General features: G+C 44.6%; 1 protein-coding gene across 1 annotated transcript in view; it reads left to right on the forward strand.

The window, feature by feature from the left end:
• The window catches only part of RAB3B (RAB3B, member RAS oncogene family), an 83,054-nt gene extending 63,762 nt beyond the window's left edge, over positions 1-19,292 (forward strand). Inside the window, exon 5 of the mRNA XM_034965149.3 lies at positions 7,507-19,292. Coding sequence (XP_034821040.1) covers positions 7,507-7,694 — 188 coding nt within the window. The 3' untranslated portion in view covers positions 7,695-19,292. The remainder of the gene's footprint in view (positions 1-7,506) is intronic.
• The last annotated feature ends 322 nt before the right edge of the window (positions 19,293-19,614 follow it).

The raw sequence follows: 19,614 nt of genomic DNA on the forward strand, positions 1-19,614 counted from the left end.
GTGTGGCCCAGGCTGGTCTCAAACTCCTGGGCTCAAGTGATCTGCCAGCTTTGGTCTCCCAAAGTGCTGGGATTACAGGCTTGAGCCACCATGCCCAGCCCAAAATGTAGTTTTGAAACACACACATACCAGCATAGTGTAGTGGGAAAAGCACGCCCAGACTAGGAATTAGGAGATTCAGAGTTTTATCCTGCTTCTGCTACTACTTTACTATGTGACTTTGAGCATTGCATTTGCTGTCTCTGGGTCTCTGCATTTACCTATCTGTAAAACATGCAGTTTGGATTAGTTGAGTAGGAAGATCTGTTTGGCCCTATCCCACTTTGATTCTGTGATTTCAATTTACCCAATTCCGCATTCATGACTCAGACCCCACAGACTCTCATACACTGCCTTGCTTATTTTAGGTGCTCAATAAATCTGTGTGTGTGTGTGTGTGTGTTTTCTAGATTGAGATGAACCAAGGAACCTTGTGTCATTGAGTCTGGTTGCAGAGAAAGAAAGGCCTAGTTGGCATTGATAATAACTGACAGTGACTTAAAATTCACAATATGCTTTCACGAAAATCCTCTTGTGACCTTTGTTGTCACTTCTAGCACAGAAGGCTGCATTATCATCAGCTATTGTAATACAGTATCTGTATCGCTGTATAGTACATAGCATATTATCACCAGTACAGTAAACCAGTGATTTTCTTGATGAAGAAGCTGAGTCCAGACCACTTGCATTTTCTTGCACACAATGAGCTATGCCACACTTCTGTGTCTTTATTTTCCCACTCTAAGATTATGTAACTTTTCTAAGCCATGTAAGTAGTAGATGGCAGGCCCCGTACTCAAACTCAGACTTTGACTCAAAATCCTAATGTTCTCATATCATCCAATGGTGTTTTCCCAAAAGCCTGTCATAGTTTCACTTCACATTTCCACCCTCAGCCACAATGTTGGTGAGATTTCTTTAGATTATGCTGTGGTAACACACAACCTGAGTCAGGAGAATAAGGGTTTCTTTCTCACTCATTACATACCAGCTACAAGTCAGCTGCAACTCTGTTCCATGCATTTTCTTACTCTGGGGTCCATTTGGAATGGCTAAACCACACAAGGCCTCTTAAAGCTTCCTTGGGACTTGGATCACATCACTTCTGCCCACATCCATTGGCCAAAGCAAGTCACATAATCAAACTCGATGTCAATGGAGTGGGGAGACGTATTCTTCCCACAAGGAGGCACTGCAAGCTAGTGGTAATGTGGAGGTATAAAATCTCTTGCAGGCAGGGCAGTTCACAGTCACTGAACACATCATGGACTCTGGGGACACAGAGGTGAATGGGTTCCCCTCCCTCAAGATGCACACTGACTAGGGAAACAAAATTGTAAACAGATAATTATAACCTTCTTTGGGTCGATGGCTATGCCAGTCCTCATCCTACTTGCTATTATTTTTCACCCTCTCCTGTTGTTTTTCCTGCAACCCCTTCTGAGGGTTTGACCTTCGCAGGCTGTTTCCCAGCCTCCTGTGATAGTAGCTTCTGGCTGGGACTAGCCAAAGGAAGATATTGGCAGGTGACTGGAGATGCAGCAAAGGGAGAAATCCAGGTATTTTCCCCCTGCCTCAGCTGGCCCCCCAGCAGGGGCTGCTCCTCTACTGTGACTCCAGCTCTCATGGTTCCAGCTTCTTTTAGTTCTAATACTAGTATTTTTTGCTTTTGATAATCTCTGGGTTTCCTCAATATTCTGTTTAGCTTCTTAGTTCTTCCATCACCTATATAAGCAATTCCTTCTGGTTTAAAGAATAGTTCCCATTTTTCTGGTTGGAATCTGACTGAAACAATCACACAAAGTGCCATGAGAGTACAGGGGAGAGAGACATTATATGTTCTGAGTGGTAGAGGTATTGTGGGGAAGAAAAAGTGAAGCTTCTCTGGGATCAGTAATTCCACAGATGAATAATGAAGATGATTAGGAGTAGTAGCTAGAGATTAATAACATGAGCAATGGCACAAAATGAGGAAGCACTGATGTTTCTGGAGCATAGTGCGAGCCAGGAAGATGAAGCTGGGGGAGTAGAGACCAGGCCATGCCAGGTCTTGGGTGTTCAGCCAGTGAGGCTGGATATTGAATTGATCAGACCTCTTTCAATTCCAGTGACACAAATCCAAGTCAAAATAGCTCAAGTTATAGGGACAGGTGAATAGCTGAAGCAAAATGGAAGAGAAGGTCCATCCAAGGTGCCGGATGGATTGTCCACATGACACTCAAAGTTCCAGAGAATGAAAACAAGCCTTGAGTAGAAAGGAAGACAGTGAGTCCTACTGAGCCCAAATCATCAGCGACCAGAGGATGTGAGTTGAAGGTTGATAAATGACAGAGATGAGGTGGTGTCAGAGCAGGATGGAGAAGGGATCTGAACCGTGGAGGACACATGTTCTGGAGCAGTGTTGGGATGAGGAGAGGTGAGTTTAGCTGGTTGCAAGTTTCTGAATAGAATTCTGAGGTCATATTCAGAAGCAGGCAGTGTGGATGCAGTCTATGGGTCTGTGACAGCTGCCTTTGGACAGAGTAGATAAACGTGATCATTTTTGGGGGGTGGAGGAACATCTCAGATTCAGTTAAGAATTGAGCCCCATTAAAAACAGCAGAAATGTCATTGTTCTGAAGCCAATTAGGAGAAGAAAAGGACTGGGGGCTAGTCTGGTTAATTGGTTGTCATCTTCCTGGCCTCACTAGATTCTCAGCTCCTAAAAGTCCTTATTAATGAACCTGAAGAAAAGGTTACCATATGGACCTACTAATGAATAATATTTCAGCAATCTGACAGTAATTGGGTGGGGTGCATTTGGGGTTATTCTGCTAAGCAAAAGAGGCCCTTGAGCTGGCTAGACCCATGAGTTGGTAACTTGAGTCACAGTTCTCACATTCCGGGTACCTTTGAGATGACAGTAAAGACATCTCTTTGGCATGACACAAGAGCTCCCCCTGTTTGGCCCCCTGCTGACTCAACTCTCACCACTTAGGATTTTCTGCTCTAAGGATAACAAACTGCTATGGCCCTTTTGGCATAGACCAAGGCTGATTTTGCCCCCTTATCTGTGCTCTATTCATGCTGTCTCCCCTGCCTGTTGTGCTATGCTAGACATGCCTGTGCTCACACATACACTCACAGTGACATGCCTTTGTCTAGCTGATATCTGCTTAAGCATCAGCTTCTCCAAGAAACCTTCCCTGGTCTCCAGGCTTGGTTAGATGCTTTCTCTGTGCCCTGACAATCCCCTGGCTTCCCTCCATTCCAACACTTATTGCCCTGTAATATTGTCAATATGTCTATCTTCCATAACACACTAGGGGCTCCTCAAAGGTAAGGGCTGTGTCTGATTCACCTTGCTGTCCCCAATGCCCAGCACAGGGTCTACCGTGCTCATTGAGCTGAGCTTTCATGACCCACACTATCCGTATCCCCTCAACCACACCCTCCTTGCTCATTCCGACCTCCTTAATTCAACTATTCATTCCACCAACATTCACTAAGCACCTACTCTTCCAGGTGGTGCTGGGGCTCAGAATGACATAGTTCCTGTTTGGGGAGCTCCCTGTCTATATGGACTTCTGCCATGCAGGGTAAAAAGTGCTATGGCAGGAGGAAGCACAGAGGAGAATGAAGATACCATATGTAAGCTGAGTCCTGAAGAATGAGAAGAAGTTAGGTGAAGAGTTTTGTTTAATTATTTTTAATGTAATTTATTTGTGTATTCATTTATTTATTTATGGTCTCGAACACCTGGCCTTAAGCAACCTTCCTGCCTTGGCACCCCAAAAGCACTGGGATTCCAGGCTTGAGCCACTGGCACCTAGCCAGTTTTGCTCAGTTCTGACTTTTTTTTTTTTTTTTTTTTTGAGACAGAGTCTCACTCTGTCGCCCAGGCAGGAGTGCAGTGGCGCAATCTCAGCTCACTGCAACATCCGCCTCCCAGGTTCAAGCAATTCTTCTGCCTCAGCCTCCCGAGTAGCTGGGATTACAGGCAGTGCCACCACACCCGGTTAATTTTTGTATTTTTGGCAGAGACGGGGTTTCACCATGTTGGCCAGGCTGGTCTCTAACTCCTGACCTCAGGTGATCCACCCACCTCGGCCTCCCAAACTGCAGGGATTACAGGCGTGAGCCACTGCACCCAGCCTGAGTTCTGACTTTAAAGGCTCACATCCTCACTAACTTCAAGAAGCTTCCTCCTCCTCTCCTTCCCTGCCAGCCTCTCCCTCTCCTGCATCCCTGCATGGCCTCTGGTTTCCTCTACCTGGGTTAGAATGTTACAGCTTGTTCTGTTGCTGTTCCAACTGAGAGTGAGACAAGGAGGCATAAGGGATAGACCCCTGGTCCATCTCTGAGTCTCAGTTTTCCTGTCTGCAAATTACAAGTGCTAACCCTTGCCTTGCCCCACCCCACTCACACGGTTGTTTTCGTATTTGTGAACTGTTAATGTGAACTGCAGATGGGAGAGACTGATGCCTTTATTAGCATGTCTTTTCTACAACTATAATTGATCTCCCTGTATCTGTATCTCTAACACTCAACACAAGACATGGCACAAGGTCAATGCTCAATAAAGACTTGGTTGGCCAGTCACTGTGGCTCATGCCTGTAATCCCAGCACTTTGGGAGACCGAGGTGGGCAGATCACCTGAGGTTGGGAGTTCCAGACTAGCCTGGCCAACATGGTGAAACCCTGTCTCTACTACAAATACAAAAATTAGCCGGGTGTGGTGGTGGGTACCTGTAATCCCAGCTACTCGGGAGGCTGAGGCAGGAAAATCGCTTGAACCTGGGAGGCAGAGGTTGCAGTGAGCCGAGATTGTGCCACTGCACTCCAGCCTGGGCGACAGAGCAAGACTCTGTCTCTCAAAAAATAAATAAATAAAAATGAAATTAAAAAAAAAAAAGACCTGGCTTATTGATTGACCCTAAGTGATGAAGACAAAGAGATTTCCCCAAAGAGATTTCCCCAAAGGCCCTGGAGACAGTAGAGGTGCAAGGAAGCTGGGAGTAAGGTGGGCCAGGAACATATAGGAAAGAGAATTGCCATGTATTCACATGCCAGTCACGTCATATACTTTCATGGATTTAATTTTCATTACTATCCTATGGGGTAGGTAGTATTCGCCTCATTCTATAGATGAGGAAACAGAGACTGGGAGCAATTAAGCAACTTGTCCAAGATCACACAGCTAGTAGCTGCCCTCTGTACAATGTGGCATGTCCTCCCCTCAGTGCCACTTCCTCACAAGGGATTTGTGCCCCTGGCCTTGAACTGTGTCCTCATCTTCATCTGAGCTGAAAACCTATTTATTTACTTACTGGTCTGCCTCTTTCCTAAATAAGCAATACACTCCCCGCGCCTCCCCAAACACTGCCACTTGTGATAAGGCAGTCAAAGACTGGGGAGTCCATTTTTGTGATGTTCATTAAGGAAAAACGATATGCTGGAGGGTCTCTGAAGCTGACTGGGTTTCTATGGCCTGAGGATAATGAGCCAGCAGCTGCCTCCTTCTTCATCACATGTCCACAATTAGCAGGCACTTCTGCTGCTTGTCTTTCTCAGGTCAGGAAATGGGCCACAGGAGAGGCTGTCAGCTGGAGGTGGGCTGGCAGGAATGGCATGTGCCTTCCAGCCAAAAGGCTGGGAAAAGAGAGGCCTTGTTTATACCTGGGGGGCTTCAGCCCTCTCTATGAACAGTGGAATAATAGGGAGAAAGAGGGAGGGGGGAAAGAGATCCCTCCTTTGTTAGAGAAGATGATAAAAGAGGGAGAAAGATGGAGAGGAGGTGGGAGGAACAAGTTGAAAGAACAGAAGGAAACTGTCTTTATAACAGGCCACTTTTTTACAGCAATGTATTCATCATCTCACACACTCCTCCCACCTGTTCTTGGTAGGAAGACACTGTTGTTTGTCTTATTTGACAACAGGGAGTCTGAGAATTGGAGAGGTTAAGTGAGCAGAGAGGTGAAGTGACTTGCCCAGACTCAGATACTGTTAGTCGGATTAAAGCAGAGGAGGCCAAAGAGACTTGTAAAGGAAGAAAAAGGTATAATCAGGAAAAAAAAAAAATGCAAAGTGAAAGAGAAAAGGGGGAAGAAATGAGAGGCAGAGCTGTGTGTGGACTTTGGAGACAGCCAAACCCAGGTCTAAACCCAGTTTCCGCTAATACAGCCACATGACTTTGTGTGAGTTATGCAGTCTCTCATATTCTCATTTATAAATTGGAGATGATGTTATTTACCCAACTGGTTATTGTGAGGATTAAAGAAGATGATATCAGTAAAGCTCCTAGCATAGTGTCTGGCATGTAGTAGTTGCCCCAAAGATATTGGGAATCCCAAGGAGAAAATGCAAGGGACACAGGGGAAAGGCTCCAAAAGAAGGGAAAGAGGAAGGCAGACAGACAAGAGAAGTGGGAGAGGGCTGGGGACTGATGGAGAGGGCCACTTTTGCTTCTAAGGGCTGCCACCAAGCTGACCAAGATTCCTTGGGTGGAAAGCAGCCTTTTGGAATCAGGAGGGCCTTTGCTGTGTCTCTTGGGACAACCAAGTTCTTTTCATCACAGAAAGTGACGCTAAGGGTCTCAAGATACAAAATAGACAAGAATGTTGCGTACCTCAGATGTAGTTTTCCCTGGGCCTTTGTTGGGTTTGTGGAGGGAGGGTGAGATCTATTGGATCGTTTTAGTGGAATTCAGGGAGGAGGAACCCCACTGAGTGGAAATAAACCAGTGTGGCTATGGGTGGAAAGAGCAAAGAAGACTTATTCAGTGTGAATCTTGAGGTGCCTCCTAGAGCCCAGACTAGAGCTGGCCAGCCTAGGGGGAATGAGAGGCAGGGGAAAGAGGAGGAAAATCCCTGCGAAAAAGTCCAAAACCTGGGCTTCTCATACTGGTGCTTTTCCTTATCTTGGGCAAGCTAGCTTACTTCTGTAAGCCGGTGTTTGTATTAGTGAAGTGGAGAGGATCTGACTGAGACTCCTTCCTCAGGGGCAACATGAAGATCAAATAAAATAATCTATGTGATAAGTGCTTTGGAAACTGTAAAGTGCTGTGGACACACATTTATGCATTTGCTCTGTCAGCAAACACTAATGACCCCCTCTGTGTCAGGCACAGGGTTATACATTTCACATACATTGTCTTGCCTGATCCTTGAAATAACTCTATGAAGTAGGTAAAATTATCCCTTTTTACAAACCAGGAAATTGATTTGTAAAGAGAATAAATGACTCAGCCCAGAATTAAACAGCTGGGCGGTGGTAGAGCTAGGATCAGTCTGACTGAAAGACCAGTGCAGGAAACTCCTGCCCTGTACCATCTCCTTGAAGCAGAATCCCATGTCCGTGGAATTTAGCCTCTTTGCTTCACTGCTGAGCACTGGACATATTAATCCAGAGTGCTTGGGCTGAGGGCACAGAAGGGTTCCAGCAGAAGGGATGGGAAAAGTCCTTATCTGTATCTCTCCTCTTTCCAGGGTTTGATTTCTTTGAAGCCAGTGCAAAGGAGAACATCAGTGTAAGGCAGGCCTTTGAGCGCCTGGTGGATGCCATTTGCGACAAGATGTCTGATTCGCTGGACACAGACCCGTCGATGCTGGGCTCCTCCAAGAACACGCGTCTCTCGGACACTCCACCGCTGCTGCAGCAGAACTGCTCATGCTAGGCAAGGCCCACCTTCCTGACCTCCCCTCATTGTGGCCCCACACCCAGTCTGCTTCTCCCTGTTACACACTGTCCACTCTCAGCCCACTCTCCCTGTTACACACTGCCCACACTCAGAGCAAGATGAGTTGCTGCTATTCTTTGCCTGCCCCTGGGGTTCTCTGCAGATGGTCCCAGTAATAGATACTCAGCACTAGACTAACAGAACAGGTCACTACACGGGTGCAGAATCACTTTACAAAAGAAGACTCTGTTTTACGAAGGGGATTCACTACAGGGACTTAGAGAACAGTCTCTTTTCTGCCTTTAAAATGAGAGTTCCTCCATTTACCAAAATTTGACACGCACACATTCTTCAGGGGCATGCCAATTGCGTAAAGTGAGGCTCGCCTGCATAGCTAATCCTATTAAAGACAACTTCTCAAAGCACAACGTGCTTGTTTCCTATCGGGCTCCCTGCGGGGCTTTCTCTCACCACAAGTCAAGCTTGGGCTCTCAAAGCCCTGCGCCTGTTACCACGGATGCCCACAGGGCCTGGGCAGTTGCTGTGGCGACAGGAAGAGCTAATCTTCAGAGAGCTCAGATTCTCTAATGATGCTGAAGGAGCAAAGGCTGAGTCAGAAACACACTTAAGAGAAAATGATTATCCCCTACAAAATGTCAGAGGTTCCTGCTATATGAAAGAGCAAGTAGGTATGCTCAAGAAAGACAAACAGAAAAAGAGAAACAGGCAAGATCAAGAAACAGATCACGAGTTTCTGATTTTGCTGCTTTCCAGTTGGTTCTTAACTGTGGGAACTTAGTGAAATTGGTTATTGGTTCTTAGACTCCTAGAACCTGAGGATTTTAGATTTGACGGGATTCCCAAATTTACCTAGTCTGACTAGTCAGTTCTAACCTTCCTTTTTCTGACAAGTGACTGTCAAGCCTAACAATCAAATCTCTTTCTTTTAAAGCACACCTTCTAGGCAGGGAAGGAGCTCATTTTCCACACCATCTTTGTCAACTCTCATAGAAAGTTTTCCTTGCATCAAGCTCAAATCTGCCTCCTGGAAATTCTTCTTCTTCCCTCCCTGTTGGTATCCGCTCTGCTGTCAGAGACTTCACAGTCTGTGCTCCCTCTGCCCTGTGACATCTTCAGACTATTTGAGAACAGGAATCATGACTCCTGGGACTTGCCTTTTCTCTAGGTCAAATACCTCTATAATTCCATCTGCTGTTCTTCATAGGGTCTTCTCCCTATCCTGCCCTTTTCCTCCAATCCATCTTTTAACTGCTCTTGAGCAGTCTAACTGAGAAGTATGATTCAAAGCAAAATAAATCTTAAGGTGGCATGACTCTGAAAAAATTGAGAAAATTGAACTCAGAGATCCTGATCCCAACCCCTTTCTCCTGGGAGTGAAACCTTAGTTTCTACCAGAGAGTGTGGGAAACCACTTCTGGTGGAAGCCCCTTAATTAAATACCTGAGGAAAAAAATAAAAGAAACTCAGAGACCAGAATAAATTAGCTCATTATTCTAGCTTGCTTGGCCACAGGGACATATTTGGTTTTGGCTGAAATAATGACATGGAACTGGCAATGATTCCAGAAAACCTTTCTTCTCTATCATGGCCTGAATCCTCAGCCACCTCAAAAGTCAGCGGGCAGGAGGAGTCTGTCCCCAGTTTTCTTTTCATTTCAAATGAGGCTCATTGTCCTAGAAAAGTACATTAACTAGCAACCAGTCCAATGACTAAATAAAAGGACCATCCAGCTGTGGCTCACACCTGTAATCCCAGCACTTTGGAAAGCCAAGGCAGGAGGAACACTTGAGGCCAGGAGTTTGAGACCGGCCTGGGCAATGTGGTCAAATTCTATCCCTACAAAAAAAAAATTAGCCAGATGTGATGGTGCATGCCTGTAGTCCCAGCTACTTGGGAGGCTGAGGCAGGAGGATTGCTTGAGCCCAGGAATTTGAGGTTGCAGTGAGCTGTAATTATGCCACTGCATTCCAGTCTGGGTGACAGAGTAAGACCCTGTCTCTCTCTCTCTCTTTCTCTCTCTCTCTTTTTTTTTTTTTTTAAAGAAGTCAGCTCTACAAGGATGTTCCTTTCTTTGATGCAATGCAGAGAGCAGAGCTTTGGACTTGGAATCAGGAGACCTGGACTCTGTCATTAAATCAACTGTGACTCTGGGCCAGTTACTTTCCATTTTTGAGTCTTGATTTCCTACTTATAAAATGAGGGAGCTTATTTGGATGATCTTTAAGGTCTCTTTTGGCACTAATAACTCGGTGTCTCTTTTTTTTCACCTTCACCATTTCAGTTGATCCACCAAACAAACCTGAGAGATCAGGATTGGCATCCAAGAGTTGTCTCGGCCAACTCTGATGTCATGCTTACTCTGTACTAGACATTGTTCCAAGCATTTTACGTGCATTAATTCATTTATCTTCCCAACATCTTGTGAGGGAGGCACTATAGTGAACCTCATTTGAAGATGAGGAAACAAAGGTACAAAGAGGTTCTAGCTGGACCTCTAAAGTCACATAATAAGTAAGTGATAGAGCTGGAGTTCACATCCAGGCAGTAGGCTCCAAGGTCTGTGCTTTTAACCACATTTTGGGCTGCATCTTTTATAGACAAACTATGATCCAGAGAGATTACGAGACTTGGATCACATACCAAGAGAGTGTTAAAGCCACATTAGAATTCAATTCCAGGGCCATCAGATTCCAAGTCCACTGGAGAAAAGATGTATATCTCTAATCTGTTAACAAATTGCTCAACTACTCAGACTAATCCCAGGTGATGGATGTCTAATGCTCAGGAAAGGCGAGTCAGTCTCTGAGGCAACAGATCCCATGGGCCTGGGTAGAAAATGCCCAGTGCTTCCCAGTCCCAAGTGCTGGCTTTCCCTGTATCTGCCTCTGCCAGGCAACACTTATCAGGCTCCCAATCAGCAGGAGCCTCCATGCTCCACTTTGAACAGCCTCTATGCTCCAGCAATGGGGCATTTGTGAAGAGTGACTTGATTAACTTTTCTTACCATGGGTATAATACAGTTGCTTCAGAGGGCAGTGGTTCTGGGTGTGATTTTTACACTGTAACGTTGTATACAGTGTCATGGATAATTACTATTTTTTTCTGGTCATTAACACTCACCTACTCTAGTACTAGGATTTCAGACCAAGGTCCTCATGACGCCTGGATATTTTAGTATCTATATCCAATAATCTTTTCTCTCCTACTGAATATCCAGGCAAAGATGAAATCATTTTCTTTAAAACTGTCAAATTCTGTAAAGCTCAGGAGCCAGTTCAAGGGAACAAGCATCTTCACAATAGATGGAATCAAGAGTTAAATGTTATAGTGGCAAGCTTGTCTACTGGGCAACAGACAACCAGACCTGCTTGTGAGATGGCAGCTCCCCAGCCCTGCTCTGTGACCTCATTTCTGTCAAATGAAAGGCAGCAGCTTCCAGCTGATTGCAGCATAGTGTTCATCAATCACAGTAATAGCACAATTAGCCACCAAGGTTCAAGCTGTGTAATACGTGTTAGTGGCAACTTGTCCTGGATTTAATCTTCCTCAACAATCCAAATAAAATATTTAAAAACTCTTGACTTCTGGCTGGGCGCAGCAGCTCATGCCTGTAATCCCAGCACTTTGGGAGGCCGAGGTGGGCGGATCACCTGAGGTCAGGAGTTCAAGACCAGCCTGGGCAACATGGTGAAACCCCATCTCTACTAAAGATATAAAAATTAGCCAGGTGTGGTGGTGGGCACCTGAAATCCCTACTCAGGAGGCTGAGGCAGAGAATCGCTTGAACCTGGGAGGCAGAGGTTGCAGTGAGCCGAGATCGTGCCACTGCACTTCAGCCTGGGTGACAGAGCGAGACTCTATCTCAAAACAAAACAAGCAAACAAACAACAACAACAAAAAAAACCTCTTGACTTCTAAAGAGGCAAAAGTGGCCAAAAGTGCGATACAGTATTGTGTTTATTTACATCTATTTTAAATGCATGTGTATCTGTAAATACAAAGTGATTCGTGACTCATTGTCTCCTCAGTCTATAGCATTATTAACTTCTAGGAGCAGCAGTGGAGTAGAGTGTACTGAATGGTCACAGACTCATCGATTATCAGATCTGGAAAGGAGCTTAGAGAAGATCTGTTCCAGGCTCCTATTTTATAGAAGGGAAGGTTGACATCCAAAGAATGGAAGGAAATCTCCTAATTATTCTGAGAGTATCGCAGTGATGGAGCCAGGACTAGGTCCTGGATCACCTCTAAGAAGACACTTAGCTATTTGACTATCGACTAGGGCCTAGCATTATTAAGCAGTAGATCAATACAGATGAAAAAAAAAAATGATCCCTGCCTGCAAGGTCCTATGATCTAATGGAGATGCTGTTTCTAAAATATTATTATCCCAATTTGGCAGTCAAGGAAACAGCCCTGGAAAAGTTAACACGCTCAAGTCACCCACTAGCATCATTTGAACCCTCCTCTGTCTGACTCATGCTCTTTCAAATTTTTTTCTTCAGATTGTCTTAGAAGAAGGGTAGATGGGATATACCCTCTGGTAGTACCAGGCTCCCAAGGATTCTTAGAGTTAAATAACCTCAGTTAATTAAATAACCACAATTGCTTGGTGACCGAAGCCTTATAACATCCACAGAATAAGACCATTCTCCAGACCTGACTCCCCAACTCATATCACCTGCTCCTGCCGGCCACTAAGCTCCTTGCTTGGATATTGAGTTTTCTGGAGTATCCTGAGGAATGTTTGTTTGACTTTGTTTGCCAACAGTTTGGGGGAAGGGGAAAGAACTACAATAATCAGTGTCCTGGGATCTCATTGATTTCAGATTCCCTGCCCCAAGCCTACACCCAATTACCTGCCATAGTTGGGGAATCAAGTAGCATCCTGTGGCTGGAAGTAAATGCAAAACACTAGTCCGTAAGATATAAATACTGTTAAATGATGGTTTTTTAAGGTCCTGATCCATTATATGAAGTAGACAAAATTCAAATTTATTTATTCATTTATTTTCTCAACAAATGAATATATATTATGTGCCAGGATACAAGTAGTGGCAAATTAGACACAGTTCTTGCTTTCATGAAACGTATAGCTTCATGATTTAGTCTAGACATTGTCAAATCATCACCCAAATATAATTACAAAGTACTCTAAAGGAAAGGCACATGATGCTGTGAGAACACTCAACTGGGAAACCGGAATCACCTTTGAGAAACTGTTTCAGGCGCTCTTGGAAGAGTCTACTGCTCCCAAATATCTCTGCTACCCACTGGCCATTGCTTTACATTCCTCAACTAAGCTTTCACCTTTTAGTACTAACCTTTGATGACTGATCAAATACAAATGCCCCAAGAAGAGTGAGGATAGGAGAAAGAATATCTCTACCTGTGAAACATTGTTAGACTGCCTGGCTAGGAGTTCATTGTTGTTTTCTGAAGGACGTAACCAACCACTCCAAAATTTACAGGCTTAAAACAACAAACATGTATCATTTCTTATGATTCTGTGGGTTGGCTGGGTGGTTCTTCTGGCTGAGGCAGGATGGTCTAGGATAGCTACATCCACATGTCTGGGGTCCCAGCTGAGATGACTGGGGCTGTTGAGGCCTTTCTCCCTGTGGTGTCATCCTCCAGAAGGCCGCCCAGATTTGTCCATATGGTAGCAGGAGTTTCCTCGAAGCAAGAGAGGGCAAGATCCAACACAGAAGCACTTTTCAAGCTCTGTGTCCATCACATTTGCCAATGTCTCACTGATGAACACAAGTTCCATGGCCAAGTCCAGTTTTAAGAAATGGAGAAATAGGGCTTGGCTCAGTGGCTCATGCCTGTAATCCCAGCACTTTGGGAGGCCAAGGCATGCGGATCATTTGAGGTCAGGAGTTCCAGACCAGCCTGGCCAACATGGTGAAAACCCATCTCTACTAAAAATACAAAAATTAGCTGGGTGTGGTGGCGGGCATCTGTAATCCCAGCTATTTGGGAGGCTGAAGCACAAGAATTGCTTGAACCCAGGAGGAGGAGGTTGCAGTGAGCCTAAATCGCACCACTGCACTTCAGCCTGGGCGATAGAGCCAGACTCAGTCTCAAAAAAAAAAAAGGGAGGGGGAAATAGGTGGCATCTCTTTATGGGAGGAGCTTCAAAATATGGTGACCAATTTTTCAATCTACCACAGGAAGCACCCTCAGTCCTCTGAAACTAAGTCTGGTAGATGTCCTGGGGTCTTAAAACATGGCTCCAATGATATCACCAAAGACAAGTGGCAAAACTGTATAGGGCAGGGCAGTCTTATCATTTGTTTAATAGTGATCCAAAGGATTTACTTAGGAGGAATCAAGACACTCTAGATGAAGAAGTTTTGATGCTTGTTAAACAGTCCATTTGGATACCTCTTAGCTATCCCCGAGGGATGAATCTGACTTCTCATTTCACAGGATTCACCGTAGATAATGGTTGTAATTCCTACCTGAAGTTCCTGGCCAGAAGCCCAGCAGAAAGATTCAGTATATATAGAAAAGATGGCTCCAAGAACAGTTGGGCCTTCTGTTCTAACTGTACTTCCTTCTTTGATGTACTCGTCTAGTCCCGAGGCTTTAGATGCCAAGTCTTTGATAATAACATGTGTATCTAAGTGCCTACTGGACATTTTCATGTCTCAAACTTAACATGTCCAAATTGAAACTCTTGATTCTGCCCCCAAACTTGTTTGAACCCTAGTCTTCACAGAAAACTCATCCTTAATTCTTTGATTTTTCTCTTTTTCTCAGCCTCCTTGTCTAATCTAGCAGCAGATCCTAGGGTTTTACTTCTAAATATATCTCAAATCTGATCATTTTTCTCCATTTTCATTGGCATGACCTTGGTCCAGGCCACCATTGTTTTCTGCCCTAGAGAGCTACCACAGAGTTCCTAACATTTCCCTACTTACATAATTACTCCACTCTAGTCCATTCTGTCTCACAGGAGTAACATTTTATATATATATATATATTTTTTTTTTTTTTTTAATAGAGACAGGGTCTTGCTATGTTGCCCAAGCTGGTTTCAAATTCTGGCCTCAAGCGATCCTCTTGCCTTGGCCTCCTGAGTCACTAGGATTGTACGTATGAGCCACCGCATCCAGCCTCAATGGCAATCTCTTAAAAATCTAAATAAATGAACGGCTCAGTAACACTGAGGTTTACTTCACACAAAAACAATCCAAACCTTGGCAAGACGGTGAAACCCTGTCTCTACAAAAAATACAAAAAATTAACTGGGCAAGGTAGCCTGCACCTATAGTCCCAGCTACTTGGGAGGCTGAGGTGGGAGGATCGATTGAGCCCTGGAGGTCAAGAATACAGTGAGCCATAGCCATGATTGTACACTGTGCCACTCCAGCCTGGGTGACAGAGCAAGACCCTGTCCCCCTCTCAAAAAAAAAAAAGAAAGAAAAAAAAGAAGAAAAAGAAAGAAATGAAGAGAATTCAGAGACTTCCATTATTATTAATACCTATTTTATTGATTCTGTTTCTAGCCCTGAGTCCGCTCCTAACTTGCTATAGGATCTCTGGTAAATCATTTCCTGTAATAAGCAGCTGTCACCTCTCTCCTTGTTTCTTCCAGAAATAGTAATCTCTTCTTTAGTAGTACTACTACTCCCTAACCCAAACCAGGTGATTCTAGTGAAGACTGTCAATAAACGGAGCATGTGATCAAGCAGGGCCCATCAGAATCCTTCCCTAAGATTTTTATAAAAAGCTGGACCTATTCTTTTTCCATTTGAGTGGCAAATATTTGAAGATATGAGGTCTAAAGCTGTGATGGCTTATTCTCCATCCCTGTGTAAATTCTGGTCTATAGTAAGCGAAAACAAGGCCATTAGGCAGAGGGCAGCAGAGACATAAGGTAAGAAAGAGTGTGGTCTCTGGTTTTCTAGACCCTGATTCTGGTTTGGAGGCTTGGCTGATCACCTCTTCCTTTGATTCTGATAGAAAGCTCAATGTATCTTTCTAAGAAAACCCCCCTTTGCTTTGCTTGTTGGAGTTAGGTTCTTATCCCTTGCAACCAAAAATATATTGTCTCTTCTTTTGTTCTCAGTTTTCTCATTTATATATCCTTCTAGCTCCAAAGCACAGAAATTCTAAAACAAACAAACAAACAAAAAAAAACTGGGTCTTTCAGAAAATCCCACTGATATAGACTTTCTGATCCAGAATGTGTAATCTGGAAAAGAAGCCTACCCTCGTCTCCATCCTCTCTTCTTGTACCTGAAGGAACCAAGAAGAGGGATTTCTCAAGGTGAGAAGCAGTTCTCCGTGGACACTGATGACAGCACAGGCAAAGTTTCCTATGACTAGGGATCACTGTCCACACAGAGTCTGGCTTCCCAGATATCCAGCAGGTAGACAAGACAGCTAACTCCACTGCCACTCCTTTCTCCACATCCGTTCCTATTTCTCAGCCATCTCAGTGACATCCGCCATCTTGAGAGTCAACTACTGACTGGACTGAGTTGTGTGGTATATACTTCTGTTTACTTCTCTTCTGTCTTTTTTAAGTGGCCAAATAGCAAACGCTTAAATAGGAAATCTCTGGGAGACTTGAATAAAAGACTTTGCTTGGTAGAAAATCATGCCACAGAAAGGCTAATAGACAGCAAAGTAAATCAGCAAGTCCCTGAGCAGTAGGATTAGGATTCCTGTCTCCTTTCAGATTCAAATGCATCTCTTTCTGGGGTTAACAGTGGACTGTTAAGAGGCTGTGCAGCTTGGGTTAAGTCATTCTTAACTCTGGGCTTCAGGAGCTTAGACCAGATAGTTTCTACAGGCTCTCTTGGTGCTGATGCCTTGGGATTCTGTGGCTGTTTTCTGTAAGATCTGCAAGGGGGAAAGAGGATTTTGGCAGCAATCCTTTCATTACTAAAGCTTCCTTTCTTTTCGGGTACAGTGAAAAGAGCCAAGGCTGTGTGACCCCCTCATCACTTAGCCAGGCGTATGGTCCTGGTTTCTGAGGCTGCCAGAAAGCATCTTAGCAATTTGTGTTTGGATGGTCCATGCCTGACTATTCTAGGCTGGAGGTTCCTAAAGAGTAACAAGAGGAAGAGAAACAAGAATCTCTGACACTTGTTGAGAATAGAGCACAGTCCCATTTGTTTGAAAAGAGACACCAGGCAGCCATGTTTATGTGCCAGAAATGCATTCCACCTCAAGGAGGACTTAATTTATGGACCCGTGTGTGCCAGGCTGAGCTGGGCAAGATCTTTCTCAGGACAAACTCTGCCATGCAGCTAAAAGCCTGGAAACTAAAGGATTTCATGTAGTAAACTATCTTCCAACCCCTGTAAGCATCAGACCACAGGATGAGGTTTCAGAAGGTCTTAAGGCAGAATAGTTAAGCCTACAGGGCTTACAGTCTGACAGACCTGGGTTCGATTCTTGGGTCTTCATCACTAACTAGTTTTGTGACTTTGGGAAGATGACTCCCGGAGCCTCAGTGAGCCTCAGTTACTTCATATGTAAATGAAGTAATACTATCTACTTCACGAGGCTGTTGAAAGGATTAAATGGAGAATGGGTGTAAAACCCTTAGTGCAGTGCCGTGCACACACCGTAGATGCCGAACGTGTGATGTTGGCACTACACAATGTGTAATCCCAATCAGGCAGAGCTAGGCAGGCAAATCTAATCCAGGATCTTTGTAAGGGGACTGAGAACCAGAGACTGGAGAAAGCCAGTGTAAACACCATGAGCAAAGGAGCAAGAGAAGGGGCATTGTGTAAGTAGGAGATGGAGCCTGGACTTACTAAGTGGATCAGGGTAGAAGAATCCAGTCAGGACCAAGGGAGGAGAGTCCAGGAAAATGCCATGAGCAGCTCTGTAGCATGACCTTGTTGGGCTGGGTTAAAGTAGGGTCTGCCACCAGTCATCTGACAGAAAGGTACCTCATGCACTTCCTCCTTCCCCCAGAAATCAGCCTCCAGGAGTGAGGAATGAGCCCAGAATGAGAGTTTAGAGTGCTCCAGAGCCTTTGTTAGAGGTGCCCTCCGACATTCAGAAAACCAGGATTCCAGAGACCTGGGTTTGAGTCCTGACTTTGCAGCATACTAACTGTGTGATCTTGAACCAACATATTTTCACCTAATGAGGCTGACAATCTTCCCTACTTCACAAAATAGTTATGAGAGTCAAATAAAAGTACATTTTAGAAAGTGAAATGCTGTGGACATTTAAGGTGGAGCCACTGTGAGAGTCTAGGGGGGTAGATGGTATTGGTCTCAGAATGAAACTGAATACACCCCTCTCAGAGCCCTTTCCAAGGATCCCCTCCTTCTTTCAGCTCCTTCCCTCCACCTCAATACACATTCCTGTCCCAGGAACCTAACCTCATCTAGAAATACCAGGGCCAGCATGCCTTACACCTAGAGGTTTGGTTGGCTTCAGAGAAACTTCTGGAGGCTAAAAGCAGCCAAGAAGAATCAGCCACTACATGCTGGGCCTGGATGAACAGAGCAGTGAGCTGTGATGGGGCTGGGGCTGGGGCCCAGGAGGAGCAGCAGGAGAGTTTGTATGCACCGTGATTCAAATATTATAACAAAAATCATCGATCATGTGTTAGGCACTTTACAGTTCCCAAAGCACTTTCCCATCCATGCCCTGATGATCTTTGACACAACACTGTGATGTGGGTTTTATTATTTCCAGTACAGATGAGGAAGACTGAGGCCTGCGTCAGTGAAGCAACCTATCCAAGACTACATAGAGAAGGCAGTAAATGGCAGGGTTAGTCTCAGAACAGGGGAGGGTCTGTACCCCCCGCAGTGGGCAGTCCTAATTCTGAACTTCACCTATCTGGGGGTGATAGAGGGGAACAAGAGGAAGCCTGCTGAAGAGAAAACCTAAACATCTGTTTTGTCTACGTATGACTTCCTCTGCTTGTGGGAGAGAAGGAAGGAAAGGAACACATTGTTGTCAGCCTCACAACCCCAACAGAATTAAACCCTGGAGCAGGTTGAACAGCAGAGGCTTCCCTCAGATAAGGAGCCAGGAGCAGATGATCTATCTCTGTGGCCACACAGAGAGATGTCACCTTATGCAATTTGCATATCATATTCAATTCCCCCAACTGCTCTTTCTAATTTATTCAACTGGGGACCAGGCTGGTCTCATGTCAACCTAGGAGATGTACCATAGCAGTATGAGCAGAATTCCTCAGGAGGAACAATTAGCAAAAACTGGAGTTGCCTCTCAATAGGCCTGAGCAGAGAGAGGAACAATAGCTCTCACGTCTCTCCTCATCAGATTCTAACTAAGCAGATGTTCTCATGCTTTTTTCTTCTTCCTATGTTCTGTATACTGACACCTCTTCTCAGTGGCATATGAAATATGAAATGTCATGTGTTGCGAGTTTGTATAAATATAAAGGAATATATATACACAGTAGCAAAAGAGAAGATCTCATTTACAAATATCTATGGTGTTTCCTTGTTCTGTGTTGATCTGTTTTATTGATACAAACTGAATTTTCTTAATGTATCTTCTATCTCTATTATAGTGGCAATGATGGTATATGCATTAAAGTTCTTCTCAATTGTGTATCATTTGTAGAGTGACTCTTTCCTGAGTTTGTGCTAAGAACTTTGGGCAGAGGAGGCTGGGCGCAGTAGCTCATGCCTGTAATCCCAGCACTTTGGGAGGCCAAGGCAAGTGGATCACTTGAAGTCAGTGATCCTGACCTGACTTCAAGTCAGGGCACCTGTAAATCCCAGCTACTGGGGAGGCAGAGGCAGGAGAATTGCTTGAACCCAGGAGGCAGAGGTTGCAGTGAGCCGAGATCGCTCCACTGCACTCCAGCCTGGGTGACAGAGTGATACTCTGTCTCAAAAAAAAAAAAAAAAGAACTTTGGATAGAGATTCT

The sequence above is a fragment of the Pan paniscus genome, chromosome 1 (assembly GCF_029289425.2).
Source record: "Pan paniscus chromosome 1, NHGRI_mPanPan1-v2.0_pri, whole genome shotgun sequence".
In the NCBI taxonomy this organism is placed as follows: Eukaryota; Metazoa; Chordata; class Mammalia; order Primates; family Hominidae; genus Pan; species Pan paniscus.